Here is a 13,171-nt window from a genome sequence, read left to right on the forward strand (position 1 = left end):
AAATTCTCATTGAGAACTTAAAAACTTGTTAGAAATGAGGCCAGGTCTCAATAAAGTTTAGAATACCATCTGTGCCCATCATACCAATTTTCCTCAAGAAATTGATTCATGTAATTTAAAAAGCTTTTGTACAAAATTTTTCTAAAACAGTACAGAACATGATTATGTATTTGAATACTCAATAAGAATCCTCTGGACCAATCTGGTGTTTTCCTCATGTTTCTATAGACTGAGTAATTTCACTACTGAATTTGTTACTCTTTAATTTAGCCATCTTTTCCTTTAGCAGCTGCTTAATGTGTCATTAAAAATTCAAGGAATGAAAGTTTTTCAAATCGTTTTTAAGCAACAAAAGCAAGTACGTGCAAAAGTCCAAAACCAATCAAAACCAAATACTGAAGTATTTATATATTTTAAATGTGTATCACATCTGCAGATTTTTAATGACTTCAATTACTATCAACCCAGTCACATGTCAGTATTCACATATCCAACTAGTTTTTCTGTTTTGTATGTGTACTCATACACACACGTGTACATGTAAGCATAAATACATATTATATATAGTTAACATAACGAGTTATATTAATATCATGAGCATTTTCATGCTCCATAAAGATTCCCCCAAAACAACTTTAAGTGACTCTTTTTTTTTTTTTTTAACATCTTTATCGGAGTATAACTGCTCTACAATGGTGCGCCAGCCTCCGCCCTACAACAAAGTGAATCAGCTACACATACACATATGTCCCCATATCTCTTCCCTCCTGCGTCTCACTCCCTCCCACCCTCCTTATCCCACCCCTCCAGGCGGTCACAAACCACCCAGCTGATCTCCCTGTGCTATGCGGCTGCTTCCCACTAGCTATCTATTTGACCTTTGGTAGTGTATATATGTCCATGCCACTCTCTCACTTTGTCACAGCTTACCCTTCCCCCTCCCCATATCCTCAAGTCCATGCGCTAGTAGCTCTGTGTCTTTATTCCCGTCTTATCCCTAGGTTCTTCATGACCTTTTTTTTTATTTCTTAGATTCCATATATATATATTAGCATATGGTATTTGTTTTTCTCTTTCTGACTTACTTCACTCTGTATGACAGACTCTAGGTCCATCCACCTCACTACAAATAACTCAATTTCGTTTCTTTTAATGGCTGAGTAACATTCCATTGTATATATGTGCCACATCTTCTTTATCCATTCATTAAGTGGCTCTTTAAATTCATTCAAAACTAATCTCTAGAAATAGAGGCCGAATAGAATTTCTCACATTTACAAAAATGCTGCAAATCACTAGCTTTATACACAAATGTTTGTCTATACTTCTAATTTCTCAGATGAATTTCTTGAAGGTTTTAGAAAAAAATTTCAGTATGTACATAACATATATATTACCCCATGCAAAGCTTTTTACATAATAACTGACCTAAGTGTTAACACATAAACATGTATCTACATATACCCACGTATGGATAAAATTCTTACATTTGAAAATGTTAAGAACATCATGTAAGCCATGAACTCTTCCAGGTGCAACAAATAAGATAAAATTCCTGCTCTAATGGAGCGGTCATGCAGGAAAGAGAAAAATCTACCAAAAACACATTAGTGATATCTAATGAAACTAAAAGCAGAATTAAGCAATACATGACAGAGAACATTTTTATATATAAGTTATCAGTGGAAAGCTTCTCTGACAAGGTGACATTTGCATAGGGACCTAAATGCAGAGTGGAAACAGTGTTAATATCTTGAAAAAGTGGCCCAAAAGAAGCAGTACGTTGGATATTTTTCATATTTATATGCATACACTTCGATGCTCATCCATTGAACAAATATGCACTCGGTACTAATAAAATATCAGGCAAGTTGCTAGGACAGGCACCGTGCCTACTTTCACAGGGCTCATGGTCTAGCAGGGGAGCTGGACATTTCGTAAGTGATTTCCCAAGTAATCATTCCATTCTAATTTTGATGCTGGGCAGAAAAAACAGGACACTAGGAAAATGTGTAGTGGGTTAGACTAACCTAGTGGGGGTGGGGGTGGACAGTAAAGGCTTCCCTAAATGATAATTTACTTACTATCTAAAGGATATACAGCAAGATAGGAAGTAAAGTTCCAGAAAGGACCAAACTTATATTTGAGAAAATAAAGTAAGCATAACTAGAGCACACAGAACAAGAGGATGAATGACATGAGACAAGAAATGGTGGGGGAAACAATCCAGCAGATTCATAGACAGAACTGCAGCTTGACATCTATAACTGCCCAGCACCCAATTTGATGAGGAGAAGTCATCCATAACCTCAAACTCGGGAAAAACAACAACAAAAAGAAAACAAGAAAAACCCACCTTTTTGGCCAGGCCATATGGCTTTGGATCAGATTAAGATGTGTTTCTTCTATGTATAATACAATCTCATATGAACTTACTTACAACTGCCCGATTTCTGCTCAACTCAGTAAATGATCAACACTATTATGTATTTTCTACGTGAGTACCACAAAGCAAAGTTACACCCTTGATAAAATATAAAAAGTTCACATGTCAAGTCCACATTTCAAGGCCACATTAGTGATTGACCCATTTGATGGTTTTGCAGTTTTTTTGATCAAATATTTCAGTTTCCCATAAATGTCCAGAAAACAGCCCTGGAAAATAGATAGATTTTTTCTTTGGGATGATTTTGTGTATTTTTAACTTAAGTGTAAGAATTTAACAATACAAGTCAGTATTTACTATGGACTAGAGGTATCCTTTTCTATCCTAAAGCCTAGATACCTCCCCCCTCCCTGTGTCTCAGCTGATGATCTGCACCCCGCATCACTAATAAAAATCGGACAACAAACTCCAACAAATCTTCCCACTACATCTACTAATCTATATCTGTACCCAAATATGGCCTTTCCTCCTATCCCTGTGGATGAACTGTCCATCCCCTCTCAATACAGTGCCAGTCTTTTCCTTTCTACTAAATCACTCCATCATTTTATCAATATGTTGTCATGCCATCCACCTTAATAAAAAATTTCTCAGTTTAGAACCCCCTTCGGCCACCCCATTTTTCTGCTCCATATGCATGGAAGTTCCTATAAAAAGCGGCACTCCTATTCTCTAGTCAATCAATTGCAACCAGGTTTCCATAACTAACACCACCACCACCCCGACACTGGCAATCTCACACTGCTAAGGCTTATTATGGTCAGTTCTCGATCCTTTTTTTAAACCACTATGCAGCATTTAACAACTGCTCAATCACTCCTGAGCCCCTTTCTTCACTAGGCTTCTGGGACATTACCCTCTTACTCTTTGGCCACTCCTCTTCTGAATAATGCCCCTTCCCAAGATATCCATGTCCTAATGCCCAGAATCTGAATAAGTCGTTTAGATGGCAAAGGGACTTTGAAGATAAGATTAGAGATTTTGAGATGGGGAGATTAACTGGGACTATCTAGATGGGTCTGATGTCATCACTAGGATTAGATGTGACATTGAAATCAAGAGCTTGTAATGGTATGAGGGATAGGCCAGAAGCCAAGGAATGCAGGTGGCCTCTAGAAACTGGAACAGTCAAGGAGATAGTCTCCCCTGTAGTCTCAAGAAACACAGCCCTACCACCTTGATTTTAGATTTCTGATCTCTAGAATTTTAAAGTATTTTTTTTTAATTCTGTAAGTCTGTGGTAATTTGTTTCAACAGTAATAGGAAACTAATACATCTTCACAAACTCAATCTTTGCCCCAGGGTTCAGCCTTTGTAGCTCTTACTTTCTCTGTACCTGTTTTTCTAGTTAGGTCAGTTAACTCCAAGGCATTAAATGCCTTGCATGATGGCAATTCTCAAGTGCCTATCATTATCTGGATCTTTCCACAGAATTCTAGTTCCATATAGTCAAAAAGGTTAAGGGATACAGTTGAGTATGTCTAAAGGAAATCTCAAACTTAGTCTTTCAGAACCAAACTTTTGATCTGATCACACAAAACCATTTCTTCCTCTCGCATTCTCCATCCCAATAAAGGGCAACTGCAATTGGGAGATTGGAATTGACATACATACACTATTGATACTATGTATAAAATAGATAACTAATAAGTACCTACTGTATAGCATAGGGAACTCTACTTAATGCTCTGTGGTGACCTAAATGGGAAGAAAATCCAAAAAAGACGGGATATATGTATACTTATAGCTGATTCATTTTGCTGTACAGTAGAAACACAACATTTTAAAGCAACTATACTCCAAAAAAAATAAAGAAAAAAGAAAAAAAAGGGGCAACTACATTCTAGTTATTCAGAGCAAATTCTTGGACCCATGATTCTTCCCATTCTGATATCCCATACGAGACCAATTGGCTTATCCTCATTTTATTTTTAAAAATATTCAGAACAAACACTTCACACCAAATACTCTACTATCCAAATTGCCCTAATTGTCATCATCTTTGCCTTGATCATCACTATAGCTTACTTCTTTCCCTTCTGTAAGGTACCATCCCCACAACTGACAGGTGACCCCATAGAAGTGAGGTTTCACACAGCACCATCCAAAGTCTTCCCTTCTCATTCAGTGTAAAATCTAAAGCCCATAACATTGCCTTTAAGGCTCAACAAGATACTGGACCCAGGTACACCTCCTACTTCCCCCCATGATGTCATTCTCTTCCAGCCTTGCTCTACCTTCTTAGATTCTGCGTCCTTGTGCGTAAAATAATGTTCTGTCAGTTACCTGCATGACTTATCGCCTCAATTACTTCCCGATGTTGGTTTAAACTTTACCTTTTCACAGAGTACTTCTGACCACTCTATAGAGAACAACTTCCCACCCTTGGAACTCTGTCATATCTTACTCTTCTCTATTCGTTAAAAGCAAACATATATATACACAAATCATATACATGAGAGACATCTTTTACACAAATTTCCTTATGAACGCCTTTATGATCAAAAATAATTCTCATAAGAACTTGTATCAAAACCTCCAAAATGGCTTGAGAATTCCTCATCTGAACCACAGAACAGTTATTTTTGTGTGACTACGTTCTTATTCTCCCAAGAACACAACAGAAGAGAATTTATCACATACAACGGATACCTTAGGGTGTTGGTTCCCAAAATTCACTGTCAGTCAGGATCACGTGGCCAGCTTGCTCGTTAAGACACAAATGGATGGGTCTTATTCCCAGAGTTTCTAAGTAACTAAGTCTGAGGTGGAGGCGCAGAATTTGCATTTTAACAAGTTCCAAAACATGCTTATGCTGCTGGTCTGGGAACCATAATTTGACAACTATTGCCTCAGTGTATTAGGGCTTAGTTCTCTACTAAAAACTGTTGAAACATGCTACTCTAGTGTGAGGACCATAAGGTTATATTAAATTTTCTAAGACAGAGCTATCATTCTTCTTAATGTAAAGCTTATATAAAGATGAACAAATTCTTTCATTAATCTTAAAAAATATTAGAAAGATTTAGGCTTTATAGGATTATCGATAGGGTAATATTTGATTAATGATCAAATACAGGTAAATTTCTGTATAACGAGTTTTAAGAAAACAAAACAAACCACTGACGACTATTCATACCATGAAAACTGATTATGATTTACATTCTCAATATTTAAAACAGAAACTGATAGTCAAGATTGATTCATTGTGATTAACTTTCTATCCAAAATGCGGTATTCTTTTATTATAAAATGTCAATATTTATGTTACCATTATCTCATATTCTTTAAAGTCCATCTTTCTCTATTTACTGATTGTCTAACATCAGCCAAGCACTGCCTTAGTTGTTGTAAGTGATCTTATTTCATTGGGAAGTTTCTGACAAGCACTTTACCTGATATTTAATAACTGTTTAATAAATAAACACAGAAATGAATAGCAGTAAAATTTACAGGTACAAAAATGTTTCCAAAACATGAAAGCAAAGACAATCCAGTATAATCTAAACATGAATGATTTGGTATTTTGAAATCACTTACCTTTAAAATTTTAACAAAATATCTATACAGCTGTGCAAAATGTTTACTACATTAGGCCTGAGATTGCAGGCCTGAGCAGTAGACCTGCTCACCAGGTGGGCCCTCGGCCAGTGTCTGGGAACTTGGCTCTTGGAGTGTTTCCAGTGAACAGTTAACTGGTAAGAGTGGCTCACTGTGCCTAGATGTTCACATAAACAATATGGTTTACAATATGCTTTATGTTGAACACCGGCTTTTCTCCTGGGAGTCTGAAGTTTGTGTGCAAGGCAGAGGGTATCTATGTGACCAACACAGTACCTTAGACATCAAATCTCTAATGGGCTTCCCTGAAAAGAAACATCACACCCAAACTGCTGCCTTCTCACTGCTGGACGGAAGGTGTACCTTTGTGCGACACTGAAGGAGAGAGATCATGAGGAAGATTACACATGGATTCCTCCAGACTCTGCCTGGGTCTTTTTCTCTTATCATCCAACGTCACTCTAATCAATTTTAGCCTTGAGTCCAACTATGTACTCAGTTCCTTGAGTTCTTCTAGCTAATCTCCAAATATGGGGGTGGTTCTTTGAGACCCTCAACACAGCAGATTGTCAAAAAGCGAAGATTCTTACCTGCTGATATGCTTCATAGATCACGTCAAATAGAAAGGCCTGTGGCATTTCACTTGCCCTGTGTCTCGCACGTTCCAGTGAGTGGTCTAAGCAGCCATCTACAGATGGACTGATGACAGTAGATACAAGAGGTCGGATTGCTCCTGCAGCCTAAAGGATAAACAGAGAGGCAAATGACACAGTTATTTCAGAATATCTGAAAGTCAAATTCTGAACTCGGTATCTTTGTTTTGAAACAGATCTTACACCTTCAACAAGCTACCTCAAGAACATACTTAAACAAGTCTTAATTTCGTTCATAAATCAAATCATTTCCAGTCAAAAACCAATCTCATACCACTACAGTTCCATATATTAGAGACAGAAATAATGTTTCATTATGGATCCAAAATCCTCTTCATCACAGGCCACTGAAGTCAAATACGAAAAAAGGATGCTAAGATACAACTGAGTATTCCCTGAAGATGGGAAGGAGACTACTGTCAAAGAACTGAAATGGATTATACGTGAATATTTACTTGTTAGTGTGCCTTCAAGTATTTAATGTACACATTACATCATTAAGGAACAAGACATATTCCCTAAGATCCCCAAAATGAGCTCAGCCACCAGCCAAGTGACAATGAATATATGTCTTGCTCTAACTCCTGCAAAAAAACAGCTCCATTCAAATATAGCATCGATGCAACGCTCCATGAGGCTAATATCCATTGATTTCAATTGCTCCTATGAAAGCTCTGTCTCATTAATAGATGCATCTAATCTTTAAAAAGACACCTTATCTGACAGCTTTTCCCTTTACCTTTAATAAGTTTCACTGTAATATAGTCTTGAAGGTCATTACCAGACAGCTACCTTGGTGAAGTAGCCTTAAACTTCCTAGGGTAGGCCTAAACCCAGCTGTCTTATATTGACTATAATATGTCCTATCTTTCATGTAATTGCAGCATATAACATTAATACCTAAGAACAAATTTGGTCTCAAGGAGACCAACATCTGAGAAGGACAGTCCATACACTAGTTTACAAAAGCCAAGGGACTGGCTGAAAATCAAAGCTAATGTGAGAGCCAAGCAGGCTGTACAAATTGTGTGGCCATTTCCAGTGACTCAAGCAGAGATTTGGAGCCTAGGCATAATAGCAGAAGTGAAGAGACAGCCAGGGGTGATAGGGAAGGAGTAAAGTCCAAGTAGGTGAAAGGTAGATAAAGAGCAAGCCCGTATGGTAGTTCTAGTTTTAGTTGTTTAAGGAACCCCCATACTGTTCTCCATAGTGGCTATACCAGTTTACATTCCCACCAACAGTGCAGGAGGGTTCCCTTTTCTCCGCACCCACTCCAGCATTATTGTTTGTAGGTTTCTTTTTCTTTTTTTTTGGGGGGGGGGGTACGCGGGCCTCTCACTGTTGCGGCCTCTCTCGTTGCGGAGCACAGGCTCCGGACGCGCAGGCTCAGCGTCCATGGCTCACAGGCATAGCCACTCCACGGCATGTGGGATCTTCCCGGACCGGGGCACGAACCCGTGTCCCCTGCATTGGCAGGTGGACTCTCAACCACTGCGCCACCAGGGAAGCCCTGTTTGTAGATTTTTTTGATGATGGCCACTCTGACCAGTGTGATACCAGGTGATACCTCATTATAGTTTTTATTTGCATTTCTCTAATGATTAGTAATGTTGAGCATTTTTCATGTGCCTTTTGGCCACCTGTATGTCTTTTTTGGAGAAATGTCTATTTGATTTTTTAATATTGAGCTGCATGAGTTGTATATTTTGGAGATTAATCCTTTGTCAGTTGCTTCACTTGCAAATATTTTCTCCCATTCTAAAGGTTGTCTTTTCGTCTTTTTTATGGTTTCCTTTGCTGTGCAAAAGCTTTTAAATTTCATTAGGTCCCATTTGTTTATTTTTGTTTTTATTTCCATTTCTCTAGGGGGTGAGTCAAAAAGGATCTTGCTGTGATTCAGGTCATAGAGTGTTCTGCCTATGTTTTCCTCAAAAAGTTTTACAGTTGCTGGCCTTACATTTAGGTCTTTAATCCATTTTGAGTTTATTTTTGTGTATGGTGTTAAGGAGTGTTCAAATTTCATTCTTTTACATGTAGCTGTCCAGTTTTCCCAGCACCACTTATTGAAGAGACTGTCTTTTCTCCATTGTATCTCCTTGCCTCCTTTGTCATTGATTAGGGGATCCAGCAATTCCACTCCTGGGCATATATCCAGAGAAAACCATAATTCAAAAAGATACATGCACCCCAATGTTCATTGTAGCACTATTTACAATAGCCAGTACATGGAAGCAACCTAAATGTCCATCAACAGAGGAATGGATAAATAAAATGTGGCACATATATACAATGGAATATTACTCAGCCATAACAAAGAATGAAATAATGCCATTTGCAGCAACATGGATGGACCTAGAGATTGTCATACTGAGTGAAGTTAAGTCAGACAGAGAAAGACAAATATCAGATGGTATCACTTATATGTGGAATCTAAAAATAAGGGTACAAGTGAACTTATCTACAAAACAGAAATAGAGTTACAGATGTAGAAAACAAACCTATGGTTACCGGGGGGAGGGATAAATTGGGAGGTTGGGATTAACATATACACACTACTGTATATAAAATAGATAACTAGTAAGGACCTACTGTAGAGCACAGGGAACTCTACTCAATACTCAGTACTCTGTAATGGCCGATATGGGAAAAGAATCTAAAAAAGAGTGGATATATGTATAACTGATTCACTTTGGTGTACACCTGAAACTAACACAACATTGTAAATCAACTATACTCCAATTAAAAAAAAAAGAGAGCAAGCCTGACTTGTCAAGCCTAGCACCTATCAGCAGAGGTTAGAAGACAGGAAAGGAACACACATGCACATACGTCATAGTGCTTTTTAAGGAAAAAAATATAGTTCTATTACTTATAATTAACTAACTACTTATGGTTAATTCTATGCCAGACAATGACATAAAAATTTAGAAGAACATGAGACATACAAAATGTCTCCATGAAGAGCTGTGCAGACTCTCTGCAACTAGAGAGAAGCAGTTTTTAAAAAACAACCATTTAAAGCCTTTGAAAATTGTCCTAAGGGCATTCAATAAATTAACATTTAAGAATCTCTCTTGGGGCTTCCCTGGTGGCACAGTGGTTGAGAGTCTGCCTGCCGATGCAGGGGACACGGGTTCGTGCCCCGGTCCAGGAAGATCCCACATGCCGTGGAGCGGCTGGGCCACAACAGTGAGAGGCCCACGTACAGCCAAAAAAAAAAAAAAAAAAAAAAAAAGAATCTCTCTTAAACCTTGGAAAGAACAGAGTCTGTGGTACTGGAACCGTCATCTGTTTTTCTTCCTTCATTCCACAACACCCAGCTCAATGTGACTTAAGTTCCACTCAGAGTAGGTATGGCCAAAAAGAAAGAGTTCCCTCTCCCACCAGCTCCCAGTGGGAGGGGCCGAGTGCCAGCATTTCCCATCCCACTCAATTCCACGTCACAAAGGCTCAGTTACCAGCAAGTATGGCCAAGAGGTTGTAGACTCCCTTCACCCACATAGCCTCCACCCAATAGAGTGCAAGACCCACCCCAGGCATGGTAGGTAGGGAATACTGGGGCCCCGATCACGCTTGGCCCAGTCACACACAGGGCAGAGGTTCTGTGCCAGGAGAGGCAAAAAGAAGATGAGTCTAATGTCTCCAGGCAGCACCCTGCTCACGAAGTAGTGGTGTCACTCAAACAACATGCCCAACTATAGCTCCAAAGCAGTGGCATGGTGATTTTTCACAGGGAGAAAGACAGCCTCTAAGAAGAGACAGCTACTAAGCTCTCCCCAAGGGAACTTGCTTAATTGGAAGTGTGAGGAAGTTTAAGGGTAAGTACGCTCTCAAAAGAAACGGAGATCATGGTAAGCAATTAAGAGGAAGGTGAGAGCTTCATGAGAGCAAAAAGCTGCACCATAGGGAAGCTAGTTTACCAGAGACAACCAGAACAAGAGACAGCTAACAAGAATCACCCACCCACCCACCCCCAGCATCAGAGCAAACCTCCAATACCAGCTTTACAAACTACCCCTGGCTAAGGGACCAGAATTTACTTGGATCAAACTGTAGGGTACTTTATGTATTGGGCATTGTTCCGAAAAAAGAGCAGTCAGCAGGCAATGAATGGAACTTATCAGTTGGGCGTCAAAGGCAGACAGTATAACGGAGATCGGGGAAATACAGATGAAGCGAACCCTGCTAAAACGACTGTCATTCCGTGGTGACTCAACACTTGTCTAGAACTGCACCCTCTGAAGTGACTTTAGAGGTTTTGCCCTGTACAGGAATAAGACTGTGACTTTGCTGGTCTATTTTAGTAGCCAAGAAAATAATAAGCCTAGGGTAGGTAGGAGGTAACTGGAACTGACAAAATACATTATCCAAAATATGCATTTTTCAACAACAACCAAAAAATGTAAAGACATGCATCCAAACAGGAAGGTGTGATCTATACAAAGGAAAAAAAAAAAAAAAGCAGGCAACAGAATCTGCCTGTGAGAGGGCCCAAGTGTCACACTTATCAGGTAAGCCTTCAAATTAGGTATTATAAATATGTTCAAAGAAAGGATATCATGCATAAAGAAATAAAGTATGATGACCATTAGTATTATCAATATTAGGAATACCTATTTTTAAAAACTGAGTAGCAATTTTAGAATTGCAAAATAGCTAAAATGAAAAATTCACTAGAGGGGTTCAACAGTAGGTTTGAACTTAAAGTCAGATCAACAGATTACACCAAGAAAAATGAACAGATTCACAGAGAAGTGTAGGACATCATTACAGACATTTTTGTAATAGGAGTACCAGAGGGAAAATGAAGGCAAGAAAGGAGCAGAAAAAATATTCAAAAAATTATGACTGAAAATTTCCCAAGAAAAGCAATCTGCACACTCAGGGAGCTCAGTATACTCAAAGCAGAATACACACAAAGAAATTCATATCCAGACACATCATAGTAAAAATGCAAAAGCTAAAAGATCCAAATATACTGAATACAGAAGGATGAAAAAGGATACATATCAAACTAACAGCAACCTGTGAGAAAGCTGGAGTAGCTATACCATAAAAAATCCAAAAATGTTAAAGATAAACCCATCTTAAAATTTAAAAAAGGTCAATTCAACAAGATATAAAAATTTATCTAACAGATCCCCAAATACATGAAGCAAAAATTGGTAGGATTTAAAGGAGAAATAAATAATCCAGCAGTTGGAGATATCAACACCCCACTTTCAATAATGAGTAGAACAACTAGGCAGAAGATGACCATGGAAATAAGACTTGAAAAGCACTATAAACCAACTATATCTAACATATCTATTGAATACTCCACCAACAAAAGTCTATGTTCTCCTCAAGTACACATGGAGAGTTCTCCAGATCAGACCATATGTTTGGCCATAAAACAAGACACAATAAATTTTAAAGGATTAAAGTCATACTAAGTATGTTCTCTGATCTTAAGAGTGAAATTAGAAAACAGTGGTGCAGCCACTATGGATAACGGTATGGAGGCTCCTCAGAAAGTTAAAGATAGAGCTACAAAATGACGCAGAGATTCTACTTCTGGTTATTTATCTGAAGCAAACAAAAGCACGAACTCAAAGATACCCACCTCCATATTCACTGCGGCATTATTTACAACAGCCAAAACATGGAAACCTAAATGGCCATCTTCAGGACATGTGAAGACCTCACGGGCATTATGCTAAGTGAAATTAATCAGAAAGACAAATACTGTATGATCCCACTTACCTGGAACTTAAACAAAAGACAGAAATAGCTCATAGATACAGAGAACAGCTTGATGGGGGACATGGGTAAAATGTGTGAAGGAAGTTAAAAGGTACAAATTTCCAGTTATGAAATACATCATGGGGATGTAATATACTTAATACTATATTGCATATTTGAAAGTTGCTGAGAGAATAGATCTTAAGTCTCTTCAGAAGAAATTCTGTAACTATGTATGGTGACAGATACAGTCTTATTGTGGTAATTTCTCAATGTATACAAATGTTGAAACATGTTGTACACCTGAATCCAGTATGTTGTATGTCAATTATACCTCAAAAAATGTTTTAGAGAAACAAAAAGAAATATGAGAATTAAGAACATAGCAATTGGGGCTTCCCTGGTGGCGCAGTGGTTGAGAGTCTGCTTGCCAATGCAGGGGACACAGGTTCGTGCCCTGGTCTGGGAAGATCCCACATGCCGCGGAGCGGCTGGGCCCATGAGCCATGGCCGCTGAGCCTGCGCTCCGCAACAGGAGAGGCCACAACAGTGAGGCCCGCGTATCGCAAAAAAAAAAAAAAAAGAGCATAGCAATTGGGCTTCCCTGATGGTGCAGTGGTTAAGAAACCGACTGCCAGGGGCTTCCCTGGTGGCGCAGTGGTTGAGAGTCCGCCTGCCGATGCAGGGGACACAGGTTCGTGCCCCAGTCCGGGAAGATCCCACATGCCGCGGAGCAGCTGGGCCCGTGAGCCATGGCCGCTGAGCCTGCGCGTCCGGAGCCTGTGCT

The 13,171-nt window shown here is 39.0% G+C and overlaps 1 protein-coding gene across 2 annotated transcripts in view; it reads right to left on the reverse strand.

Annotated features, from left to right (window-relative positions):
* CRPPA (CDP-L-ribitol pyrophosphorylase A) overlaps positions 1-13,171 on the reverse strand; it is a 305,420-nt gene that overhangs the window by 265,574 nt on the left and 26,675 nt on the right. For both annotated transcript variants that reach the window (XM_060156133.1, XM_060156132.1), the window contains exon 3: positions 6,598-6,747. In XM_060156133.1, coding sequence (XP_060012116.1) covers positions 6,598-6,747 — 150 coding nt within the window. The remainder of the gene's footprint in view (positions 1-6,597; positions 6,748-13,171) is intronic.

Source organism: Lagenorhynchus albirostris, chromosome 8 (assembly GCF_949774975.1).
Source record: "Lagenorhynchus albirostris chromosome 8, mLagAlb1.1, whole genome shotgun sequence".
Taxonomy (NCBI): domain Eukaryota; kingdom Metazoa; phylum Chordata; class Mammalia; order Artiodactyla; family Delphinidae; genus Lagenorhynchus; species Lagenorhynchus albirostris.